The following is a 26,103-nucleotide window of genomic DNA, read 5'->3' as shown; positions in this document are numbered from 1 at the left end:
TCACGTGTGAGGAGGGGCGAAAGTCTCGCAAAGCGGAGCGGGTGCCGCGAGTTGGGAGTTCTCGGCGCGCCGCGGGCGGCGGGAGCTCGGGCTCCCGGGCGGGCGGGCCGGGGACGCGGCGCAGGCGACGGGGGCCTGGGTCCGAAGGCGCGGGGGGCCGCAGCGAGAGTGGGAGGGAGAGAGAGACAGGGACCCGAGCGAGACCGAGAGAGACAGAGACACGCAAGGGAGAGACCGGGCAGGGGTGGAGGACGGCAGGGAGCAGACTGGGAGGGCGACGGAGACGGAGACCGCGACCCGCGGGGAGAGAGACCCAGGGGGCGGCAGAGATCGGGAGAGACAGAGCCCAGCGCGCGGCGGGGAGGTGGCGGCAGAGCCCGGGTCGGCCGGCCGCGGGGGTCTAGGGGCCGGGGGCGAGCGCCGCGGGCAGGGATCGGAGCGCAAGGCGGGCGACTGCGCGGAGGGGACGGCGAGAGAACGGTGGGGGCGCCGAAGGGAAGGCGCCCGAGGCGGGGGCGGGGGGGGGCGCCAGCGCCATGGGCCCCCGGACCCCTGCGCTCTGAGCCCCGGCCCCGGGGCCCGACGATGCTGAAGCCGAGGCGGCGCCGAGGGCGCGGCACAGGGCAACGCTGAAAAGTTGGGCGGCCCGCGGAGAGCGGCGCGGGACGGCCCGGAGACCAGCAGACCCGGGGACCGACGGACAGACCCACAGACAGCCGGAGGGGGGGCGGGGCCGGCCCGCCGAGTTCGCAGGGAGGGGGCGCCGGGACTCCCCTCTCCCCGCCCGGGACGCCGCCCGCCCGATCGCGCCTGGGATGTAAAGCCGGCTCGCCGCCTCCCGGAGACTCGTCGGACCCTGCGCCCCGCGGTAAGCCGGGCCCGCGCTCGCCGCTGGCTCTGTCCGTCCGTCTGTCCGGTCTCGTGCGTGTCTGTGTGTCCCGGGACCTGGCGGCTCGGGCCCCGCTCGCTCTGAACCTGATCTCTAACCTGGGTTCCCGCTGCCAGGCGCGCGTTCAGCGCGGTCAGGCGATTCCCTGGGATCTGGTGAGTTTTGTCCTCTATCCGTCGTCGTCGGAAGCATCGAGGTCTGGGTTTCTGCCAGAAAACGGGGGTAGAGGTGAGGGAAAGGCTCCTTGACCTCCTGTCCCGGCCATGACCTTTCCCTGCCTCCACCCACCTCCAGTTGTCACACTGGGTTGGAGGAGTTTCGAGGCAGGTGACTTGTGGCAAGGGGGGAGGGGGAAGGGTCCGTCTCCTTTTCATCTCCCCAACTGCAGCCTGTTGGCAAAGGGGCCTGCTTGAACAAAATCCCACTTGTGTTTCGAGTACCTACTTTGGACCCCAAGACCCTAGGGTGGGTAGACGAGTATCCAGGGAAGAAGGCAGTTCATGTTTCACAGTGTGGGAGGCAGGCTGTGGAGAGAGAGGCTAGACTCCTTTTCCCTGCCCAGACGGAGAACCCCCAGGAAAGAGAGGTCTGAATGAGCCCTGGAGTAGGGAAACTTCCCTCCAACTGCGACAGTGTCCAGCGTTCCCCCCACCAGCATCTCCATCACACTTCTGTCCCCAGAGCCCAGGCTCTACCATGGGGAGGGGTTGGGGGTGGGGGAGAGACAGGTGGAGGGTAGCCTGGCTAAGTTGGCAGATGAGGGCCTCAAGAGCAGCAGAGTGTCAAGAAGCAGGCTGAGGTACTGGGGAACCAAGAGAGCGAGGCCATCCATGCAAGGCTCAGAGAGGAGCTGGGCCGCTGAGTGTGTGTGTGTGTGTGTGTGTGTGTGTGCGAACTGTCTATTCTGCTTCTCCCCCACATCCAGTCTTGTGACCTCCAGGGCTTTGGGATTTGGGAGAGCCCTTAGCAGTATTTGGGGGCCTGAGAGTCAAACTGTGGCCCCAGCTTGGACAAGGATGAAGGGAACAAAATTTAGAAGAGAGTGGTGGGGTAAAGGCTGAGGTGCAACATGGCAAGAGCCAAGGCTATTGGCTGTTGAGCTGACCCACAGCCAAATCGGAAGGATGAACCTAGAACATTCTACTCTGTTCTCCACCGAGAGGATGGGCTTTCTCTGGGGTTTTCCATGCCAGGCAGTGGGCCTTGTATATCCTCCATTCAGGCTCCTAGAAATCAGCTCAGCTAGATGAGGAGCCAGCACGGTGGACAAGTCCCTCTTCTCCCTGACCCTCAGCCTCCGTATCTGTGGAATGAGGACACCACTGCATGTCCCACTGACCTCCAAGTCGGGGTGGGGGGGCCTTGGCTCACATGAGCTGAAAGCTGTTCACAGGCTGGGGAATGCACTGAGCAGTTGGGAGTGAGGATTCCTTTTACCTTTGGGAAGATGAAGAGCTAATGAGGAGAGGGGAATATGGCTTGAAAAAGGGCTGACCAAGAAGAGGAGTGTTCAGAATTAGAGGAGGGACTTGGGGCTTGGGAGCTAGTTCTCAGGAACCTTTGGGTTACCCTTGAATGAGAAGCTTTCCTCCCATAAAAAGTTTTGGGGGTGACTCGGAACAGACAGAGCTGGCCTTGAATTTCCACTGGGTGACCTTGGGCCTCTCACTTGACCTCTCTAAGCCTCAGTTTCTCCACCTGGAGAGTGGTACTGATGGTACTGCCTTCACTGGGTTGCTGAGTGATTTATAGACTATGTCAGGTCTCAGGAAGCAGCGGACACAAGCCCAGAGCATAGTAGGTTCTTAACAGACATTTGCAGAGCTAGAATGAAGTCGCTTCAGGAGATGCTGTGAAAAAATTTCTCAGCTTAGGATCTAAGAGGGAAGGGGAGGAGGAACCGTGTAGGCTTACAGGGCGGGCTGGTTCTTAATGTGGATCTGGGGGAGGCGGGGGCGTGTGCTGTGGGGGGTGTGAGGAGGAGGGGGCCCCTCTGCGGGGACCACTGAGTCACGAGGACATGTAAGCGACATGACAACCAGCAACATGGTAACCAGGAGACTAGCGGCGGTGGGAAATGGAGCTGGAGCAGTGTGTTGTGAGGGGGTGGGGGGGCGGGCAGGACCGGCAGCACCGGGCCTGGAGGGTCCGGGGAGCAGCCAGGCTGGCCTCTCAGAGTGAGGAGGGGAGGCCCCGAGCCCAGGTTGAGCTAGGGAGGAGGGGGGCCGGAGTCGAAGGAGGGAGGCATTTAGGGGTCTGCTGGGCAGGGGGCCTTCTCCCGCACCTCCCAGGCTCCTCGCTCCTCTCCTCCACATCTCCACTTTTCATGCCTCTCCCCCTAGGATGCCAAATTTGGCTCACGCAATCTGTCGTCTCTCTTCTGAGATTGGCACCGGGACCAAAGCTGAGTGCATTACATCAGCGCCGCTCCCCCTGCACGAGGAGAGAAGGAGAGGGAGGGACAGAGGGCTGGGGGGCAAGCGGCCAACCCTCAACTTTCTTTCCTGTCTTCCTGCTCACTCTTCCCCCTCAGTCTCAGGTGTTGAGGGCTTCTGGAAGCCGCCAAGTCAGGCCTCGAGGCAGGATGAGGGTCTAATCGTGGCGATCCCTGGACAGGGCAGGAGGTCAGACCGTGTTGCTGTCCCCCTGGCAGGGTGAGGCCTGGGAGGCAGGGAGCCTGGGTTCTGGACCCCAATCTGTCATTGCTTGGCCTGTGTGACCTTGGGCAGCCCCCTGACACAACCCCCCTGGACAAAGCGTACATCTGGATAGAGAACAGTTGGCTATTCAAGACCTTGGTGACTCTCCTGAAAACAGATGCCCTTGAGTCCTGCTGCTGTCTTGGTCACAGAGTGGGAGTTCTGAACTTTGGCTCTCTGTGACCTTGAGCAAGTGACTTCACTTTCCTAGGCCTCCATCTCCTCACCTGTAAAATAGGGCTGGCTGATAGAGCCCGCAAAAGCACTAGATGTGAAAAAGCTACTAGACACGGAAGAGGAGCATGGGGGAAGAGACAAGGTCTCTGGCTTGAAACCAGACACTCGGAGACCCCTCGGCTCCTGGCATGCCAGCCTGGAGGTGGGGTGCAAGCTGAGCAGCCACTGACAAGACAGGGTTTCAATTCAGACAGAAGGGTTGGCACTTACATCACTGGTCTGATGGTCTTATTTATTTATTTATTTTGCAAAAGTGAAAACTTAAGCCCAGAGAGGGAAGTAGACCACCCCCCAGGTCACAGTAATGGTTTGGGGTTGGAAGAAGCAGATCTGGGCCCTGAACCCAGAGCTTCTGGCTCCCAGCCCCAGCTGCAAGCAGAGAGACAGACAGGCACATACACGCCTCCTGTGGAAGGCTGAGCCCAGCCCAGACAGAACCCAGGAGCTCTGAGGAGCTCTAAGAGACCCTTGGTCCCTCCCTCCTCCCTCCTTGCTTCTTGGCTGTCCCACCCCCACCTTCCCTGACCATTAATCCCATCCCTTGCGTGGTCTATTTGAAGAGCTGTCTTTCAGACTCATTTTCAAGGCAGTTTCAGGCAGTCCCCATGAGAGACAGGCTGGATTGAGGGTTAAGATGGAAGATTCTGGCCCCTTCTAGAAGATTCCCAGAGCTGGAGGTGCTTCTGTGGATATTTTGTGAAGTAGTGAGCTCTTCATTCTGGGAGCTATTCAGACAGAACCAGATGAGTACCTGCCAGGGTCCTGAGCTGGTGACTCCTGCTTTTTGGGTGAGGTTGATAACATCCTCAGCTCCAAGATCTCCAGCGTCTCTGCTGTCCCTAGGAGGGGCTGGGAGGCAGCCCCATCACTTACCGGCTTCCAGAAAGAAACAGCGTCGCACCAGACATCAAGCTCGGAGCCTTTGTAAAAAGCCTTCTCATTTAACCCTCCCAGCAACCCCACAATGTCGAGCCGAGATCCCCGTGTTACAGATGGGGGAGCCACGGCTCAGAGAGTCTCTGTGATTTGTCCAAGGTCACACAGCAGGGAAGTGGAGGAGCCTGGATTTGAGTGCGGGCCAGTCCAATTCTCTGGGGCTGTCCCTGGGACTTCCTTGAGGAAGATTGGAAAATGTCCCTCCCCTGGGCTGGGGCTTGGCAAGAGATGGCGTGTCGCCCCCACAATATGACACCCCCTCAGAGATCCTCTGAGGGCTCCGTTCTGAAGACATAGAAATAGACATGCGCCTAGGAGGAAAACTCATTTTACAAAGGGGAAGACGGAGGCTCAGAGACAGCAAATGGCCTGCCCAAAGGTGACTGGACCGTTAGATTTGGGCTAGGGCTCTGTCCCCTGCACTGGTGGCAAGGAGGGGTCTTTGGGCTGATGGTGGAGTGAGGTCTGGGGCTAGGGGTGCAGACTGCGGGTGGTTTGGCAGAGAGCTGTGTGCGTGGTTCTGGGCTAGGGGAGCCAGCCTTGGGAACAGGGAGAAGGGAGCAGGAAGAGAAGCCAATGGGGACGTCAGGTCCACCTCAGTCCTCCCTGGTCCTGCCCTAGGGCCGCCCACAGCTGTCAGTGTCATACAACGTGCGAAGGCCTGTCTGGTGAGAGAGGGTCTTGGAACCAGGAGCCATGGGTGCGGCTCACTGTGTGACCTTAGATCAGCTCCTCACCCTCTCTGAGCTTGGCTTGCCCATCCGTGTGGTCAAGAATGTGGGCTGAGTGATCTGTGTCCACAAAGTAGCTGTGGTTGGGCTGTCCTCTAGAAATGCTCCTCCCATTCCCACGAGGACCCTGGGCCCCCGGACGAGGGGCAGGCAGGAATCCTGGGGCTTGGCATAACCTTTAAGCCTCCTCAGAGACTCAGTCCTCCTTGGAGTGTGTATGTGTGTGGGGGGCAGAATCTCGGAGCACAGCCCTTCTTCTCTTTTTCATCTTTATTTTTCTCCTGCTCCCTCTTCTCCTCGCTACGTGGGCTGATCGCTGCTCAAACTTTTAATTCAGATGGTAATTGAAATAATAATATGGGCTGAGGCCCCTCTGCTTGTGACGCTGCAGCTGGTGGAGCTCAGCTATGAATAGACCTTGAGTCACACGCGCGCGCGCGCGCGTGTGCGCGCGCTCCTGCAGGCGCGCGCACAAGGGACTGCCGGGGTGGTGGTTGGGGTGCAGCCAGGGGGCGGGAGAGCTCACGCTTCAGCTAGCTCTGGGTCTCCCTCCTCTCCCCCCCGCCCCGCCCCATTCCCAAGGGCCTGGGCCAGTTCTGCCCCCGCAGCCCAGCCCGCCGTCTGGTCCCCATGTTGAACCTGACTTGAGCTTTGATGATTCTGTCTGTTCACAGACCGGGAAACTAAGGTTCTGCGAGGGGGAGGGGCCGAATGGACACAAATGGAAAGCGACCAGACACCGGTTTGAAACCGAAGGGGTTTGCCAGGCTCCCAGACCACTGCTTCTGTTCAGGACTCATAGACCAGGCAAACGGGTGGGAGGAGTGCTGGGGTGCGGCCTCCGGGGCCCCCACCCATGTTTCCCCCGTCTCATCCCAACTCACATACACCCCCTCTAACTCCTGAGCTCTCTGGCCCACTATCATACACAATTTCCCTCACATGCTTGCACACACTCACATCTGTTCACCCACACACTCATACATGTGAATTGCTCTGATGGATGGCAGCTGGGGTGACAGAGGTTTTCCCAGAGGTCCAGTTGCAGGAGTGGGACACCGTCCAATGTGCCAGGCTCTACACTGGACTTTATGTTTGTGATCTCACTTAATCCTCCGTAGCACCCTGTGAAGGCCATCACTCCCACTTCCCAGATGAGAAAACTGAGGCTCAGTGAAAAGGAAGAGTCTGCTCCAGGTCCGACAGGTAGAAAGAGCCATGCGTTGTTTGTCCTGCTGGGAATGCACCCAGCCCCAGTTCTAGGCATCCTTCACCCCTCCATTTGGCCCCCTGAGGGAAGGACGGTGCACCCCATCCAGCCAGGGCTCTCCTTCCTCTCCTTGCGCCCATCCCCTCCCCACCCTGCGCCTGTGGCTACCTGGCCAGTCATTGACCAGCCCTACTCCAGATGCTGGAACATCTGGCCCATGAGCAGGGGAGGCATCCATGAGGGGCACTGGCAGGTCAAGGAGCGGGGCTACCAAGAAAGGTAGGCCCTGGTGGTCCAGACCCCAGCTGGAGCTGTGTGGGGAGTCAGTGTTGCCGTGGTGACCCATCACCCAGCAGCTTGGGTCTCGGCCTGCTTGGGTGGGCCTGGTGTGGGGTCTGAGGGACTTCCGAAGGGCAGGGTCAAGATGCGGCGGAGTATGGGTGGAGCTGGGCAGAAACAGCCCCTGGACAATGGAGGCCACTCTCCTCACCTTTGCCCTGCAGCCTTGGCCTGCTCCTGTGTCTGTTGTTTCTCTAGCACTCTGCTGGGAGCCCAGAGACCATAGTGATTTGCCCAGGGTCACACAGCAAGGGTGACAGAGTTGGGGCTGGACCAGAGCCCAGGACTCCTTCTGATTCCTTTGCCTCTCGCCTCCTAGGGCTGCTGACACCCCCTGTCTCGTGAGATGCTCCCAGTATCTACATGGGGGATGAGCTGATCTCCTGGGAAAACCTCTAGGTGGGAGAGAAGGGCAGGGGCAGTAGCCCCCCTTGTCACAGTGGGTGCAGCTGAGCGAAGAAGTTTGCCCAAGTCAGGTAGGCCTGGATTGGATCACTTACTTGTTCCCAGTGACATTCACCAGGTCAACGTCCCCTAGGAACCTCTCTTTGCTCCTCTGTGTGAAGGGACAACCTATGGTGATGGAGTTGAGTGGGGAGAGCCTGGCTTTTTCCTTTTGCTACCCCATCTGTTCTCGTGCCCACCCAGCCCCACCCAGGCTACCAGGATAGGAGAGGACCTTCGAGAGGCCAAGGAGGAGGGGCTATGTCCACCATGAGGGGCTGATCCCATTTTACTGATGGGGAGATTGAGGCCTCCCGAGGGGCGTTCACCCAACCTTGTCTCGGAGGCAGGATCGGCACCAAGTTTTACCGTCTGGCTTCTGGGATGCCCCAGTGAAGTCTCTTCCCCACCCAACCCGGCAACTCCTCTTTAACCCCCACCCCACATTCCTGTTGGAGCCTCCCTTCTCCCACTGCAGCCCTGAGAAGTTTAGCCCTCCATCCCCAGCCTGGAAGAGCTAAGGTGCCACTCAGTCTGGGTCACAGATGGGATGGGGGTCAGAAATTTGGGAACTCCATGAGGCCCCCCAAGGGAGGTGGGAGGCCCAGAGTTAGAGGGGCCCTGCTGTGGGTAACGTGGAGGGGGCAGACACAGCTGCAGTCACTCACCCATGGACATCAGAGCCCCCCGCACCCTTTTCAGGGGGAGCTCCCCACCTCCTCCAGACACAGCCCACTTGTGTCTGGAAGGTTCAGCTAATTGCTACCTGCCTGGCCCTACTGCCTTGGCTCTGGCCCTGGGGCCCGAGGACTCTGGCCTGTTCCCCTCCCAGAGGCAGACCAGTTCTCCCCTGCTCCCCGCGAGGCTGCGCCCCTTAGGCTTCCGTGATCCCTGTGGGTGAGGGACAGAAAATCTGGGTTTAAGTCCAACCGCACCCCTGAGCGGCTGTGTGGCCTTCAGCAGCCTTTCCACCCCTCCAAGCCTCCATCCCCTGACTCTTTGGGTGGGCTAGTGCCCCTGCACCTACGGGTCGCCAGGGAGATCTCGTGAGCCTGGGAGTATAACCTGGCCTGTTGTGGACATGGGCTTCTGTGTGTCCCGCCCACTCAGTGGCCACTCTTGGCAGACTTCTAGGTCCTCAGCCATCACCTTCAGGCTCTGCTGCTCTGGCCATGTTGAGTGTTGGCACCTGACCTCTCCGCTAAGCCCTCCAGACCTGCTGGGTGGGGGTGCAGGGCTGGCTGAGCACCAGCGCCAGGCTGTGCAGCTGCAGATCCTGAGGCCAGCTGACCTTGGAAGGAGCCTCTCTCTGGCTGGGCCCCAGGGCCACCCCCGAGACACAGGGCAGGAGCCGGGCCACAGGGAGGAGAGGGACCCGAGTGGGGCAGAGAGCAGGCCATAGCCTCGTGCTCAAGCTGGCCTGAATCCCTGAGATAACAGGCCAGGGGACAGCGAGAACAGTCAGCCCTGGGAAGGACTTCCAGTCATCAGCTGCCTTAATAGCTTGGCACAGCCTCACTCCCCATACTCGAGGGAGCTGCTGAGAAGCGGCTGAGATCCCTATCATGGGAGGTGGGCAAGCAACTGCTCTGGCATCTGTTGTAGGGGACAGCAGTGGGTTCTAACCCAGACCCGGGGAAGGGATTGGACCCAGAACCTGAAGTCCCTCCTGTCTGGGCCACAGCGTGGTGGTCCTGGGACCCTGACGATCTGACAGTCTTGTCCAAATATTCCCCCTTGGCCTCCAACAACTCACCCCACAGTTGTGCCCCCCCAAAAGCCCACAATCCAAGAATAGTCACTCACAGTTTCAAGATAAGCTCTAGATCCCATCTCAAACTATTCACAGCTCCTAAGCACCACAAAGGTGTGTGCTTTTCAACCTGTGTCCACGTCCTGACCCATTAATGGTTGTGAAATTGAGTTTGTGGGTCCACTACTTATGTCTTTTTTAATGAAATAAAAAATTTCAAACACTTATATGTGAGGGCAAATATTACTTTGTGATGCTCCTGTGCATGCAAGTCACTCAGTCTTGTCCGACTCTTGCGACCCCATAGACTGTAGCCCGCCAGGCTCCTCTGTCCATGGGATTCTTCAGGCGAGAACAGCGGAGTGGGTTGCCATTTCCTTCTCCAGGGGACAATCCTGACCCAGGGATCGAACCTAGGTCTCCTGCATTGCAGTCAGACCTTTACTGGCTGAGTGAATAGGGTGAGGCTCCTATTTCAGCTTTTAAAATGTATGGACCCTATTGTATAACAAGTACAGTATGTTCGCTTTCACTCTGGGTCTTGATCAGAAAGTTGGAAAGTTCTCCTCTGTGTAGAAATCTTGGAGGCGCCACTGAGAGAGGCTTGAGTGTCCAGATTCTTTTTTTCTGGGATGTTTGGTTTCTGAGAATGTAAGTGCCAAGAATTGCTGCTTTTCTCTCCTCAGACCCCTCTGTCTTTGCCCAGTAGCCCACTTAGCTCCAGGCCCCTGAGCCTCCTGGTTAATCATCCCACCCTGAGGCCTAGGTCCCACTTGCTGCCCCTCCCAGCCCTAATTCCCCTTTGGGGAATGTCTTTTGCTCCATGTCTTTCTGGGGACCTTCTCTCTAAGCCCTCTGGTCGTGAGGACCCTTTCCTCCTGTCTGCAGATACTTGTACACAGAACTCAGCAAAGCAGAGTGCTGTCGTATTCATTTTTTTCTCTCCGCACACAGTAGGTGCTCAATAAATGTTTATTCATTCCACAATAATTTACAGAGTGCCCTCTGAGGGAAAGCACCGGACAGTGTTGGACACACACCAGGCAGTTGTTGTTGAGTCACTAAGTCATGTCCGACTCTTTGTGACCCCATGGACTGCAGCATGCCAGGCTTCCCCATCCTTCACCATCTCCCAGAATTTGCTCAAACTCAGGTCCATTGAGTCGGTGATGCCATCCAACCATCTCATCCTCTGTTGTCCCCTTCTCCTACCTTAAATCTTTCCCAGCATCAAGGTCTTTTCCAATGAGCTGGCTCTTATATCTGGTGGCCAAAGTATTGGAGCTTCAGCTTTAGCATCAGGCATGAGGGCAGTTGCCATTCCAGCTCAGCGTGTTTTTAGGGTGATGAAGGAATGAATAAATGGAGTCTGAGAGTCTGGCATCAGGAGCCTGCTCAGATGGTCAAAGATGACGGGTGAGCTTGTAGCTCTTTGCCTGCACATAGTAGGCATTCTGATAGTGACAGTCCCTCATGGCCTTGGATGAGCAGGACTATTCCTACCGCTGTCTCTGGCCCTTCCGAGGCCCGTCTGCCGCTTTCTCCTGCTGGCCCTGCCTGTGGCCCACACCACCACTGCCCCCTCCTGTTCTTAGAGCTTGTCTTCTGGGCCTAGGACCTTGGGCACCCCACTGGGAGGACACCTGGGGACACCTGCAAAGAAGCCAGTGCTCCATGAGAGCGTGAGGTGCAGGCCTAAGGCCCCAGACATCCTGCCCGGCTCCAGCACCACAGAAGGTCTCTTTCTGGTCCCTGCTCCAGAGGCCACCTCCACTGAGAGGCTCCCCTGACTCTGGTGACAAAAATAGCTCCTCCTGGTCACGTTCTGCCACATCGCCCTCCGTAGGTCCCTGACGGGAATTATGACGAGCTGAAAGTATCTTGGTTTTGGCAGTCATTGGATGTTTATAAAGTGTCCCCGTGTGCCAGGCACTGGGGTTCGGGGTGAAGCCAAGGGTGGAGGTCCCTCAGCACTTGCAGAGATTGCGGGTGAAATAGGTTTGGATCAGACAAACGCTGTGTGGAAGATCAGGACGCAGACGGAGAGCACCTGTGGGACCTCTCGGAGGAGGCAGCCTTTGAGTCAAGATTGGAATGGTAGGAAGGTACGAACCGGGGAGTCTCAGAGGATCTCATTCAGAAGGGGTGGCCCAATGTACAGACCCAGAGGGACAAGAAGGAGGACCCGCATGGCTGGGGGGTCAGGGTGGGAGAGGAGAGGGGAGGTCAGAGGGCAGGAGGACTCAGTGAGAAGCAGAGCTCCATGCTAAGGAGTGACGTGGGTCCTCAGCCCGTGCGGAGACAGGATTGCGTGGGGAGTGGAGGCAGGAGGCTCAGAGAGGACCCCACGGAGTTGCCGGCGGGGGTGTGGCTGGCTGCAGGGAGGGTGCTGCAGGCTGGATGGACTCAGCGTGGGGCCCGAGTCCAGGTCTCAGTCCCTCCGTTCACCCCTTGGGGGCAGCTCCTGAACTCCCGGAGGGACGGTGGGGAAAAAAATAACAGCACCCAACTCTGGGATGTCATGAGGGTCAAAGGAGCCTCCAGGGTTTGGCCCAGAGTAAACACTCATTTTAATCGCTCGGTCGTGTCCAACTCTTTGGGACCCCAGGGACTGCAGTCCACCAGGCTCCCCAGTCCGTGGTTTCCTTCTCCAGGGAGAGTAAACACTAATGTTGGTTATTGTGATGTTATCCTGATGCTTGGGTTTGGGGAGGGTTGAAGATGTGATGCCTGAGCGGCCCCCAGGAGGTCACAGACTGAGATGGGGAAGTCTTGGCTATGCTGGGTTCACGATGCCTCTTAGATACCTCCTGACCCCTGAGCAGGAGCTGAATCTGCTTGTCTTGGGAGGGCGATCGGGGCCAGGTGGTACCTTAAGTGGAGGCTGAGCCTGGACACCGAGTGGGTTCTGAACAGAGAGGCTGGGACAGGGGTGACCGGAGAGAGGCCCTCGACTTGGAAGACTCGAGGAGGGGGGCAAGGGCGAGCCAGCGGCCTCCGTGAGGACCGCTGGGAGGACCGTGGGCTCATAGGAGTCTTGGAGAGGCTGTGGAGAGAGCTGGATGACAAGTATCCCCTTCAAGAAGCGTCTATGCACAGCTGATAATGCTTTACCCTCCAAGGTCACTTTTCATCTTTGCAACATGCCCGTGAAGTGGGTGTAATCCCTCCCCTTTTTATGGAAGCAATTCAGAGAGGTTAAGACATTTTTCCATGGCCAGTCAGCATCTAAGTGAACTGTTTGTTCTCTCCCCTTCCAGGATCACAGTCCCTTTTGAGGACCTTATGAGTGCTATGACCCTTCTACACATATGTACACAGTAATTTGAAAGTTTTCTATGTGTCTTTTTTTTGTTGTTGTAGGTGATACATTCAAATGGTTCTAAAATTAAAAAAGACACAAACGGGAATACAGTGAGAGTTCCTCCTCCCACCCCTGCCCCAGCCACCTGCTTCCCCTCCCCGGAGGCAGCCCGTGTCACCAGTTTCCTGGGTCCCCATCCACAGACAAGCCCAGACGAGCAAATATGTGTATCTGTAAATTTCCTCCCTCTCCTTTTTTGTACAAACGGTAGATACTATACTCAGTGTTCCCCACGGTTGCCTTTTTTTTTTTTTTCACTTAAAAACACATCTTAGAGACCCACACGGCTCCTGGCCGGCCTCCCCCTCCTTTTTCCCTGGCTACGTGGCGCGCCATCCTGTTTGGGCTGCTTCCAGTTTGGGCTGGGCACACCCGGCACCTGGCTCCTCGAGTGCAGAACTGTCTGCAGGCCCTGGTCCCAGGAGCCCACACAACTGTCACAGGCAGTCCTGTGGCTCTCCGAAGCCACCTGGGGTGGCCTCTGCTGAATTATCCCTGGCACGCAACTCTGATCCCCTTACCCACCCCGCTACATACATCTCTTCTCAGGTTTGGCCTGTGAACCCCATGGAGAATCCGGGGAATCATGTGTGAGCCAGGGGCATCAACCCTGATGCCCCCAAGTCTGAGAGACCTACCTGCCCAGCCCCAGCTCCTAGAGATGTGTTTGCTGAGCAGCCAAGAATGGGACAATGGGGAAGGGGCTGGTCATGGAGACAATTGGGGAGGGGCTGGCCAGGATCTCCATCCCCATCCCAGCTGGGGAGCTGGGGTGGGGAGGGCAGTCGTGGGCTGTCCTAAACTCACCTCTGCTCCTGCCCTCTGCCTTCCCCTCCTCCCCTAGCTTGCCCAGCACCTTGCCCTCTCCTCTGCCCGTGAGGAGTCTTCACCTGTTTTTGGCTGGGGAGAGAGAATGTGTCCCAGTGGGGAGGCAGGTGGAGTCACTGGCTTTGGTGGGCTGGTCAACTGGTCAACTCTGTTCATCTCCCCCCTTCTCTCGGCTTTAGGGGCCCCACTGTCCTCACATTCCCCTCCGTCTGCCTCTTGGCCTCCATCTGCTAGGCCAGGTTCTCATTGACGTGCAGGAGATGCTCAGGGCTGGGTCTCAAGCCCCCCTCTCTTCTCATCCAGCATTCCTGCCCAGAAGATCTCATCCACTCTCACACCTTACAACCTCCCCGAGGTGTGCCCGTCAGATGAGTCTCCTGGACTTCCCCATGCGGCCATTCCAAGGCCACTGCACACTGGGAACTGTTGCTCCTTAGACCTGGTCCTCTTTCAGCATCTAACCATCACCTGTTCCTGACACCCCTCTTCCCTGCCCTCCACGTAGCCCACCCCCACCGCCTGGGGGCTTTTTGTCCAGAATGTGTCCCCAATCTGTTTACTTCTCTCGAGCAACACTGCCACCACCCTGGCAGCTCCAAGCCGCCCATCATCACCCACCTGGGCAGCAGCAGTAGCCCTCTTCCCGACCTCCAGCTTCCACTGTGCCCCACACAGCATCCTGGCACATCTCATCCCCCAGTAAGCGGGCCCGCTCGGGCAGCGGTGGCCTCTGAGGCCAGACAAGGGCAGGGGTGCCACTGGGGCCATATTGAGGATGGTTTTTTTCTGAAGCCCAGTGGTGGATACACAAGGGTCTGTTATAATGACTGCTTATCCCTAGTTATCTTAAAGATGTCATGTGAAAGTTTAAAGGATCAAACCAGGCAGAACCTGACCGCCTGCCGTTTCCCGTAACCACGAAGGTGAATTCCACAACCCTGCGCCCCACTCCCCGGGGCCTCCCCTGGGGCAGCTCTCCTCCCTCTGGCTCACTTCACTCCTGCTCTCTGGTCTTGCTGCAGATTCCCTTTCTGGAATGTTCTACGCCCATCCTTCACACAGATACACAACTCTTCGGATTGTCTTGGCGCCTACCTACTCCTCAGGTCTCAGTTTTAAACGTCATTTTCTCAACGAGGCCTTCAGGGACCCGCATCAAAGCAGGGCCCGTTGTCTCCTTTCTCACATTGCCCCATACTTTTCCTTCAAGCAGCTAGCTACAATCCATGGCTGCTGCCCAGGCAAATGCTTGTTATGTGTTACGTAGGAGCTGGGTGAGTCCACGCCAGTGCCTGACCCGAGGCAAGTGTGCAGCAGGAGTGAGTGCCCTTGAGGGATGAGCACGCAGCAGAGAGGGTCCCTAGAAGCCCCAGCAAGGCCTTGGCTCCCCGACTAGTGAGGCAGCTGAGGTTGTTCTGGGAAAGAGAAGCCTTTGGGGATCCGCCTTCAAATTCCTGTAAGGAAGAGGACAAAAGTGTTTGAGGGGCCTCTTTGGTGGGACTGTCTGGCCAACAGAAGGGGTTCCTTTGTGGGTAGGGAGCCGCTGTCAGTCACGGAAGGGGCCAGGCCTCAGCAGTTCAGCAGAGGGCATCCCTGCAGGTTAGAGCCAGGCCGTTGGATCCTCCTGCCACTTGGCCATGATCGGAAGGCCCAGCTGGACATTCTGGGGAATTCGCTTTCCAAACCTGCTCACCGGATGGCCGAATGGTTGGAGGGAGAGGTGAGGTGCAGAGCTGGAGGAATGAGCCAGTTGGCCCCATGCTGCTCAGACCTGGCCAGGCCTGAAGTCAGGGACCCAGAGCTTGGCTCCAACTTGCCCTCTGACCCAGTTTCTCCTTTCCTGACAAGACTGAACTGGACAGAACTCGGCACGTAGAAGGGCAGGCGTGATAAATGCTTACTAAGTGGAAAAGGCTTTGATGTGGCAGCATTGCTCTGAGGCCAGGAGAGCAGACCGTCTAACGAATGTGCGCTGGCGTCAGCTGCTTGGGCCCAAATCCTGGCTCTACCACTTGTGAGCTGTGTGACCTTCAGCAACTTGAGGAACCTTTCTGTGCCTTGGTTTTCTTACTTCTAAAGCAGGGACAGGGAGTTTCCTGGCGGCCCAGTGGTTAGGACTCACGCTTTCACTGCAGGGGACACAGATTTGATTCCTAGTTGGGGAACTAAAAGCTCGCAAGCCACGAGGTGTGGCCCCCTCCAAAAAAAATTTTAAAAAATAAATAAAGTAGGGCTGAAAATGGAAACTTCCTCTGAGGTCACGGTGAGGACGGCAGGAATTGATCAGCATAAAGCACTCAGAACAGTGCCCGCCCAGAGCAAGTGCATACTAACTGCTCTGTGTGGATTTTGCTCCGTCACACCGTGCCCAGTGGGGAAGGGACTGTGCGTGCAGGGGGATTTCGGGGTACCAAAGAAGGTGTCGGGAAGGAAGAGCATTTCTTGAGTCCCCACAGTGTGGCCTGCACTTTTATGACAGTTGACAATCTGCTTCTGGCCCTCAGGACACCACCCTGCAAGGTAGGCGTTACTATGTTCGTTTGCAAATGAAGACACTGAAGCTTAGAGGTCAAGGATCCTGCTGGTGCCAGACAGGACTGAGCCTGCCTCCTGCCCAGCTCTGTGAGAGTCTGAGGCCACTGCTCTTATTTACCTGCTCCCTTGTGCTGGTGGAAGAAAAGTTGGATGGGGCCACGTGATGGTGCAGGGTGGGCTGCAGGGCAGGACATCTGAAATCCAGGGATGGAGTTTCAGGAAAGAACTGTTTGTATTACTTATCGGCCTCTTACTGTGTGCTTGGCACCTGTGCATGATCCCATTTACTCCTCAGTGAGGCATACTATTCGTCCCACCTAAAGATGTGGCTCGCAGGGACCAGAGAGGTTAAGTAACTTGCCCAAGATCACACAGTCAGAAAATGGCACAGAGACTCCAGAGTCAGAGTCACTGCCCTGGGAGGGAGAAGGTGTGGGATCTCGAGAATCGTCAAGAGAAAGTAGTTCAACCTCTTAGGGGGCCTGCAGAGCGGGACAGAGGCCCGCAGCGGGCCGCGGGCAGGACGGGGCACCCTCGTGGCTGCCATCCCCAGCTGCCTCTTACTCTTGGAGGCACTGAGCTCAGCTGCCTGCATTAAGTCTTTTTCCTCCTCCAAATCCCTGGGTGTATATGATTAAAGGACGATCCCCCCGTCCCTCAACCAGATAGTCCAGGCCTGAGAGGCCTCAGTCAGAGCTGGGGTAGAAGGAGGCCCTGTGCTCCTCAAAGGGCTGGGAAATGGGACAGTGGAGTTAATTCCTCCCACCTCCCCCAGGGAAATTATACCTCCCATCCCGGCCCTGCACTGCCCGCATTGCCCTGTGGGTTTGCCCTCTGGAGAAGAGTCAGTCTCCCGTTCAGGCCCACGAAGGGCTCATAGCAGGGGGAAGCTGCTTAGACTCAGAAGCACCCACCCCATCGCCTGCCTAATTACAGACACTGCACTGGGCCCTTCTTCCATTCCACTTCCTTCTTCCCCACTGCCCTACTGGAGAGCTAGTAAGGTCCCCCGTCTTATAGATGGAGAGAAGGAGCCCCTGGCTGGAACAGTTAGTGGTGGAGCTGGGTCTTGAAGCTGGGTTTCTGGTCTTCCAGGCCAGAGTTCTTGCCTCATCCTCGTCATCATCATTTTCATCTCATTCTTTGCGTTTTACCTGCAATGACCTGTTGACCCCTCAGCCGATGTTTCTATTATATAGGTGAGGTAGGCATTGTTCGGAGAAGGCGATGACACCCCACTCCAGTACTCTTGCCTGGAAAATCCCATGAACGGAGGACCCTGGTAGGCTGCAGTCCATGGGGTCGCTAAAAGTCAGACACAACTGAGCGACTTCACTTTCACTTTTCACTTTCATGCATTGGAGAAGGCAATGGCAACCCACTCCAGTGTTCTTGCCTGGAGAATCCCAGGGACAGGGGAGCCTGGTGGGCTCCTGTCTTTGGGGTCACACAGAGTCGGACACGACTGTAGCGATTTAGCAGCAGCAGCAGCAGCAGGCATTGTTAGCACCATGTTCACTTTGCAGATGAGCAAACTGAGGTTCACAGAGGACATGCTAGAAGGAGAACTGAGCCCAAGAGCTAACGTGCTGGTTAAAGCCCCAAATGTGAGGCTTTAACCAGCCCATGTTTCCACACAGTTGAAGAGCAGTTGAGTGACGGCCAAGGGGCTGCAAGAAAGCAGGGCTGGCAGCTGGCAGTGCAGCCTCGGAAGACTTCAGAGAACAGGGGGGCTCGGGCTGAGCCTGAAGGGCCGGGGAGAGGCACAAGGGGGTCTGGGTTGCATAGGGCATTGTGAGAGGTGAAGGGAAGGCCAGAGGCTGGGAATCAGGCTGAGCCAGGGCCTGGAGCCAGCGGGCCTGAGTCAGAATCTGCCTCATCTGCTGTGTGACCCCATCTCTACTCCCCCATCCCCACCCCACCCCCAGCCTGTGATTCTTCAGCTGGGAAGAGAAATAATAACCATGCTTGTTGCTGTGGTAGGTGCTTAATAAATACTTGTTAAATTAACAAAGAGTTGCAGTGATGCGTCAACGAGAGAGACCAGGCAGCGCCTGGCATAGAGCTGGCACTTCCAGAGTGTTCCTTCTCTGAGGGTGGCCACCGAGAGGGATGGCAGGTTCAGCAAGGCCCACACTGAGCTGTGTGACCACGGGCTGGTGCCTTCACCTCCCTGTTGTCCCACTGACATCAAAGGGATGGCCGAAGTCCTGCCGTTGGGCTAGTGTGAGTCGCTCAGTCATGTCTGACTCTTTGCGACCCCATGGACTGTAGTCCTCCAGTCTCCTCTGTCCATCAAATTCTCCAAGCAAGAATACTGGAGTAGGTTGCCATTTTCTTCTCCAGGGCCGGTGGGCTAAGGGCTCCCTATATCCAGGCTTCTGCCCCCCACCTCCCTCCCGCGTCTCGGGGCTGAGTGCACCTGCCTGCCCTGGGTCTCAGAACCCACTGCTGCTGCTGTCTGGGGCCAGAGGGCCTGCATGATGTGCAGAAACCACTGTGACTCCCACGAGGGGCAGGGTACTCATGGGGAGACTCACCCCACAGCCTGCCTGGGCTGCTGGAGCCTGCAGGAGCTGCTGCCACTTTAGCAGTTTCTCTCTCTCTCTCTTTTTTTTTTTTTTTTTTGCAAAAGGAGTGGTGGGCAAGGAGGGTGCATTCAGTGTCATAAAATCATAAGTAAAGCCTAAGAGGACACAGGGGTGGGCTGGTCCTCCAGCCTCTCCGGACCCCCTAGCAGGCAGGATCCAGCCCTCATTAACTCCCTAGGAAGGGGCAGGAGAGCAAGCTGACAACCCAGCTGGTCACCTTCACTCCCTCCCAGAGGCTCAAGTGTCTGCCAGCTGCCAACTCGCGTGCTGCAGCCCTGCTCTCAGCCTCAGTATCCCTAGTTGTCTAGGATCCAGATGTTCACAGCATAGCGAAATTAACCATCCCCCCCCCCAAATAAAGTAACTTGTACAGCATTGTCAATGCTCCACTTTGCCAAGAAAGGACATTACCTTTAAAAACAAAGCAACCAGCATCTCCCATCCCCATCATTTCCCCAAAAGCAAGAACATTCACCACGAAAGATGTTGCAGGCTGCACTCTTAGAATAAAAGACAGGAACAGCAGGAAGCACCCAGCGGGGAGGCGATGGGCTTGTCCCAGGTCACCCAGGGAGGCAGCCAGGGGGCCAGCCCTTAGGGTCCCCATCCTGGAAACCCTATTCTCCAGTGCTTGCTCATGAGGCACATTCGGTGTGAGCGGGTAAGACCAGCTCCCTGCCTGCCAGAAAAGTACTTAACTGTAGCCATGGTGCAGGCGCCTGAACAGCCAGGGCCCTCTTGCTGTCTCTTTTAATAAAGGATCTACCGTCGGAGGGGGGTGGTACCCAGTTGTCAATGCCCGTCGCCTCTCTCCCGTCATCTGTGGCCCTTTCTCTTTCATACTTTTTCCCTCGGGCCCTTGTGCCTTCGCCAGGAAGATCCGTGTGACAAGCGAGGGACAGAAAAGCTGGCCATCTTCTGGCCGCAGTGATCCGCGGGCCCTCGCCGAGCGTCGGACTCCTGGCTTTGCGGTGATCCTGGCAGCACAGCGCAGCCCCGCCCCCAACCCCGACCCGCGCTCCTGCAGGGGCTTGCGGTGACCGGGCAGCGGTGTATCTGGACGCGTCACTGCAGACGAGGGGCTGGGCCTCTCACCAGCCCAGGTTCTTCAGGGGCACGCGCCACACGCCGGATCCCCGAGGTGGAGGGTGATCGGGCCTAGGGGCAGCACCTGCTCTCGGTGTCTGCTTTCCCAGCCGCCCAGGAGTGGACGTTTCTGATCCCGAGCTGATGCACCTGGCGAGGGTGGCCCAGGGCCTGGCCTAGGGCAGGGGCTCGGGAAATGGGGTCCTGTGACCGAGAGAGGGGGCGCGGGGCCTGGAGATGAGAATCTCCACCAGGCTACCGTGTGGGGCTGAGGCTGGAGGACCAGGCTGACGGAGAGTGGAGCCGATGGGAGGGCGGGGCCGATGAGAGGGTGAGGCTGATGACAGGGCGTGGCCGATGGGGCGGGGCTGATTAGAGGGCCAGGCTAGGGCTGCGTTGAAGTGGAGGGTGTGAGTGTAGAGGGTGGGGAGCATGGGGTCAGGGACATGCGGAGCCTCTTCCTGGGGCTTGGCTGAGACTCTTGTCACTTCCACGCAGGGATGGGAAACAGTGGGCATCGCTGGTGCGGGGAGCGCCGTGGAGAACCCTCTCCTGCAGCACCAGAGGAATCCCCAAGGTCAGGGCCAGTCCCTTTGGGCAGCAGACAAGGCCCGCAGCTCCGCGGCCCCTCTGTGGCCTTGGGCAGGGCTCTCACTCTCTCTGGGCCCCACCATCTTCAGCCACCAAAGCCCAGGTCACAGCTCTCTGTCCCCTCTATTTCTATCCTGCAAAGCTGCGGCCACTGGGTCTAGAGCCTGCCTGGCTGGACTGGGGCCCTCTCTTCCCACACCCCACACCCTACCCCAACCCCCTCCAGGGAGGAAGCTCCTCTTTCCAGGAGCACCTTGAGCTTCCAGGAGTGGGATCGAGGTGATCGCCCAGGGCTGGCCCAGCTGCTCTGGGACCCTTAGCAAGTTCATCCCAGCTCTGAGCTTCCTTGGCCTCAGGTGTAAAATGAGGGTCTTGGTTGTTTTTTTTGGGGGGTTGCTGTGCTGAGTCTACACTGCCGCCCGCCGCCCAGCTCTTTGCTAGTTGTGATGAGCAGGGGCTACTTCTAGTTGCAGGGCTCAGCTTCTCGTTGCAGCGGCTTCCCTTGTTGCAGAGCGTGGGCTCCAGGGTGCATGGGCTTTGGTAGTTGTGGTGCGAGGGCTCAGTAGTTGCGGTTTCTGGGCTCTAGAGCCCAGCTCAGTAGTCGTGGTGCACGGGCTTAGTTGCTCCGAGGTGTGTGGGAATCTTCCTGGACCAAGGACCAAAACAGTTTCCTACACTGGCAGGTGGATTCTTTACCACTGAGCCACCAGGGAAACCCCAAAATTAGGGTCTTGAAATCACTCATCTTGAAACCCTTCCTTTGGGCTCTGGTTCTTTCTGTGGTGCTCATGGAGGCATTGGCGATGATGAGACAAAGTGAAAAGGGACATATTTAGTGAAGGAAGACTTCCCTGAAAGCCATTTATAGCCTAGAAGGTACATCTGGCCCCCAGTCCCTTTGGAACTACCACCTGGAGCCCTGGCCATTGGGATGCTAGGGGGGGTAGCAGAGATAGCAGAGACGGCCTGACTCCCACTAAAACCAGGACCTCTTAAGGACTAGCATTGCCCACCCCCATTCATTACCTGTTAGATCTTCAGACCCATGGGTCTCACTGGTCCCATTTTCCAGATGAAGAAACTGAGGTTCAGAGCCGTCAAGTAACTTGCCCAAGTTACATGGTGGATCTAGGACTTCCAGGACTTGGGGGATCCAGGGGGCTCATTTTAAGGGGGGAAGGGAGATGAACCCAGAGTCAGGGTGGGGTGACCGTGGGGGAGGAGGAGGGGCAGGGCTCGCACTCCCTGGGCTGAGAGAGGGAGTTTCTCCTGGGAAGAGGCAGGCGCTGAAGCCGTTGATCTCTAAATTACAGCGTTGGCGCGCACCGGTTGCTGCGGCAACCGAGTTGTCCTGAACCGGGGAAGTGTATAAACATTGCCACAGATGCACAATTAGATCAGGAAGAAGAATAGAACAGAAAATAGAAACTTCCAGCCTTATATAATTCTGGGCCAAAACGTTACTAGGAACCCGGGTTTGGGCCCAGCCCCAGCCCTGCCAGCCAGCTGGGGCCCTGGACAGCACCATCTCTCTCTCTTGGGGCCCCATGGAAGGCAGGGGTGATAGGGGGATCTGCCCTCCATAGGCCCAGCTGGTACACCCGCCACCCAGCACGGTGAGAGGCCGCCTCCACTGAAACAGCTGGGGACGCTGACAGGCAAATCCTACCTCTCACCAGCTTCCTCCTGCTCCCTGGGAAACGGGAAGGAAGGCAGGAGTCACTGGCTTTCACAGAGTACCTACAGTCTCCTGGGGTTCCTGTGAGGCAGGGTTTTCATCCCCATTTTACAGATGAGGAAACTAAGGCTCAGAAAGGAGAAATGAGTTGTCTGCAGTTATATACATAGCCAGGTAGTAGTAGTATGTCTGCTTCCCTCCTCCTCCTAACCCCGCCCCAGGTCTGCACACAGTAAACTCAGTGGTAATGACAGCACCTGGGGGCTGAAGAGTTAGACACTCCTGGATCTGGACCCACTTACCTGCTGTGTGGCCTTAGATAGATCACTTTTCCTCTCTAAGCCCCCATTCCCTCACCTGTGATATGCAATAGGGATGCCTACCCAGGGGTCAAAACTCAGAGCTCCCCTTCCTTCCATCTTGACCGCCACTTTGGAGTCTTCATCCACCGCAGCTCCTGACAAGTCTGGGGACAGGACAGGAACTGAGGTGGGGCTGTGGGTCCCAGTGCTACCCAGCAGAACCTTCTGCACTGAGGGGACTGTCTTGAACCTACTCTGTCCGGCATGGTAGCCAGTAGCCACACGTGGCTACAGAGCCCTTGAAATGTGGCTAGTGCAACTGGGGAACTGATGCTGACATTTTGTTTAATTTTAACTGAATGTAAGAGGCACAGGTGGCCAGTGGCTGCTGAACTGGACAGCACAAGGGAATGTCCAGCCCTCAAGAGACCCAAAGGGCAGAGGCTGAACACAGGGAGGGGAGCAGGGCCCAGAGCATTCACAAAAGCCTCTGCTCAGGGCCAGTGGGATGATCGGTGGGGGGCGGTGCTGAGATGGGCATCTGGAAGCTCCTGGAAGGAAAGGGAAGAGCAATCAAAGGAGGTTCTGGCGGGGGGATGATGGGCAGAGGGTGCAGCATGAGGGGCTGGGACTCGGACCTGAATCCCAGTGGCCTCAGCTACTGGTCCAGCAGGCCCCAACCCTGGAGCTGGGCTGGCCACAGAGGCACTTCCTCGCTGTTGTCAGAACCATCTTAACATTCTGCTTGAGGGGTGAAGGAAACCTTGGGTCCTAGTCCAGGCTTTTCCCCTCCTGGGCATCTTTGGGCAGGTTCCTTGCCACCCTAGAACCTGGGTCCCTGGGGGCATTTGGACAGCCATCCCCCACAGTACGCACTCGCTCCCTGGCACCTCATGTGTCTGGCTTCTCCCCTGCAGGCCCTGCGTCTTCCCAGGTGACCACGCCGGCTTCAGGACATGCACGGGCACAGCCGCAACGGGCAGGCCCACGTGCCCCGGCGGAAACGCCGCAACCGCTTCGTGAAAAAGAACGGCCAATGCAACGTCTACTTCGCCAACCTGAGCAACAAGTCGCAGCGCTACATGGCGGACATCTTCACCACCTGCGTGGACACGCGCTGGCGCTACATGCTCATGATCTTCTCCGCGGCCTTCCTCGTCTCCTGGCTCTTTTTCGGCCTCCTCTTCTGGTGCATCGCCTTCTTCCACGGTGACCTGGAGGCCGGCCCGGCGGGGACCGCGGCAGGGACCGCGGCGGGAGGCGGCGGGGCGGCACCGGTGGCTCCCAAGCCCTGCATTATGCACGTGAATGGCTTCCTGGGCGCCTTCCTCTTCTCGGTGGAGACGCAGACGACCATCGGCTACGGGTTCCGGTGCGTGACGGAGGAGTGCCCGCTGGCGGTCATCGCCGTGGTGGTCCAGTCTATCGTGGGCTGTGTCATCGACTCCTTCATGATTGGCACCATCATGGCCAAGATGGCCCGGCCCAAGAAGCGGGCGCAGACGTTGCTGTTCAGCCACCACGCCGTCATCTCGGTGCGCGACGGCAAGCTCTGCCTCATGTGGCGCGTGGGCAACCTACGCAAGAGCCACATTGTGGAGGCCCATGTGCGGGCCCAGCTCATCAAGCCCTACATGACCCAGGAGGGCGAGTACCTGCCGCTGGATCAGCGGGACCTCAACGTGGGCTACGACATCGGCCTGGACCGCATCTTCCTGGTCTCGCCCATCATCATTGTCCACGAGATCGATGAGGACAGCCCACTCTACGGGATGGGCAAGGAGGAGCTGGAGTCGGAGGACTTCGAGATCGTGGTCATCCTGGAGGGTATGGTGGAGGCCACGGCCATGACCACCCAGGCCCGCAGCTCCTACCTGGCCAGCGAGATCCTGTGGGGCCACCGCTTCGAGCCCGTGGTCTTCGAGGAGAAGAGCCACTACAAGGTGGACTACTCGCGCTTCCACAAGACCTACGAGGTGGCCGGCACGCCCTGCTGCTCTGCCCGGGAGCTGCAGGAGAGCAAGATCACCGTGCTGCCCGCCCCGCCGCCCCCGCCCAGTGCCTTCTGCTACGAGAACGAGCTGGCCCTCATGAGCCAGGAGGAAGAGGAGATGGAGGAGGAGGCTGCGGCCGCTGCCGCTGTGGCTGCGGGCCTGGGCCTGGAGGCGGGCTCCAAGGAGGAGGCGGGCATCATCCGGATGCTGGAGTTTGGCAGCCACCTGGATCTGGAGCGCATGCAAGCCACCCTCCCGCTGGACAACATCTCCTACCGCAGGGAGTCTGCCATCTGACCTCCGAGCCCGCCTTCTTGCTTCCCACAGGAGCCTCGCTGGGGGGTGTGCTGCCAGGACACCCCCTCCACACTCAGGACAGAACTCACCCTGGCTCCGGACCTTCTGGAGGGACGTGAGGGCTTCAAAGACTGGGAGAGCCCTTCCTAGTGACTCCAGAACCCAGGCCTGGGAAAGGGCCAGGACACCCGACTCCCCAGCACCTACCCACTGGCGAGCTCAGGAACCCCAGACCCCTCACCCTTTCCCCACCGACCCTTCAAGGACATTCCCCCTTTGCTCTCAGAACCTTGGGGAAGGTGCCTGGACTGTTGGGGGGTGGGCATCTTGGGGTTCTGGGGTGGGCCACTGGCTAGTTTGGGAGGGTGGGAGGGGGGTGCGTTTCTTCTGCATGACTGTGGTCTGTTGCTCATGACTTTCTTTTGTAAATATCTATAAATGGAAAGATGGAGGCACCGAATCCACCTTCTGCCATGTGTGCCCGCAGGACCAGGCGGTGCAGGCCCTCTCTGGGCACCCCGCCCCCTCCCCACCCAGCTGGCTGGTCGCTCGAGGCCCTTAGAGCCAGCTGTTTGGCCCCTGGATAGTGTTGGGTTTGGGTGCAGAAGTGGGACCCCAAGGAGCAGGATAAGGGCCGTCCCTCCCTGCGGTCCCTCTGGGCCCATAGGCCCAGCCCAGATTGACAATGGAGTTTGTATCTATATATTTTTAATAAAGTATATGGTCCACTAGGGGTGGGCTGGTTGAAGATGGAGGGTTGGGAAGAAGAGACAGAGAAAGAGGGACAGAGAGAGACCAGCCTGATGTGTGTCTGTGTGGTATGTCTGTGCGTATGGGGTGCCTGCATGTGTGTGTCATGTGTCTCTGTGTGTGAACTGCATGTAAGTGTGGTATGTATGTGTGCGCTGTGTGTGCTATGTGTGCATGTATGTATGTGTGCATGGTGTGTGTATATGTGCGGTATGTATGGTGTGTGTGTGTGTGTGGTATGTATGTGTATGCTGTATGTGTGTGGTATGTATGTGTGTGGTGTGTGTGTTGTATGTATGTGTGTATTGTGTATGTGTGATATGTATTTGTGTATGGTGTGTATGTATCTGTGTATTGTATGTGTGTGGCATGTGTGTGTGGTATATGTGTGTGTGTTGTATGTGTGTGTGTTGTGTATGTGTGGTGTGTGGTGTGTGTGTGTGTGTGTATTGTGTATGTGTGAGATGTATTTGTGTATGGTGTGTATGTATCTGTATTGTATATGTGTGGTATGTATGTGTGTATGGTGTATATGTATGTATGTGTGGTATGTATGTGTGTGGTGTGTATGTGTGTGTGGTATGTATGTGTGTTGTATCTGTGTGTGTGTGTGTGTGGTGTGTATGTGTGTATGGTGTGTATGTGTGTGCTGTGTGTATGTATGTGTGTATTGTGTATGTGTGATATGTATGTGTGTGTGGTATGTATGTATCTGTGTATTATATGTGTGTGGTATGTATGTGTGTATGGTGTGTATGTGTGTGTGGTATGTATGTGTGTGGTGTGTATGTGTGTGTGGTATGTATGTGTGTTGTATCTGTGTGTGTGTGTGGTGTGTATGTATGTGTG

General features: G+C 57.4%; 2 protein-coding genes across 3 annotated transcripts; one reads left to right on the top strand and one right to left on the bottom strand.

Annotated features, from left to right (window-relative positions):
* On the bottom strand, positions 1–15,069 carry LOC121819190 (uncharacterized). The gene is made up of 4 exons (XM_042247406.1): positions 15,043–15,069; positions 14,049–14,160; positions 8,702–8,913; positions 1–1,095 (listed from the first exon to the last, which is right to left on the bottom strand). The coding sequence occupies exons 1-4, from the start codon at positions 15,067–15,069 to the stop codon at positions 1–3; spliced, it is 1,446 nt and encodes a 481-aa protein (XP_042103340.1).
* Positions 724–25,235, top strand: KCNJ4 (potassium inwardly rectifying channel subfamily J member 4). Of its 2 annotated transcripts, none has more exons than XM_042247740.2 (2): positions 724–868; positions 23,131–25,235. In XM_042247740.2, exon 2 carries the CDS (start codon positions 23,170–23,172, stop codon positions 24,502–24,504), a length of 1,335 nt encoding a protein of 444 aa, XP_042103674.1. In that variant the 5' UTR covers positions 724–868; positions 23,131–23,169; the 3' UTR covers positions 24,505–25,235. The 2 variants fall into 2 exon arrangements, with proteins under 2 accessions (XP_042103674.1, XP_004023700.2); XM_004023651.6 differs by lacking the exon at positions 724–868 and adding an exon at positions 10,800–11,343.
* Positions 25,236–26,103: the final 868 nt, after the last annotated feature.

The sequence above is a fragment of the Ovis aries genome, chromosome 3 (assembly GCF_016772045.2).
Source record: "Ovis aries strain OAR_USU_Benz2616 breed Rambouillet chromosome 3, ARS-UI_Ramb_v3.0, whole genome shotgun sequence".
In the NCBI taxonomy this organism is placed as follows: Eukaryota; Metazoa; Chordata; class Mammalia; order Artiodactyla; family Bovidae; genus Ovis; species Ovis aries.
Note: the sequence above shows the minus strand (reverse complement) of the source record. Positions and strands in the feature narration are given on the sequence as shown.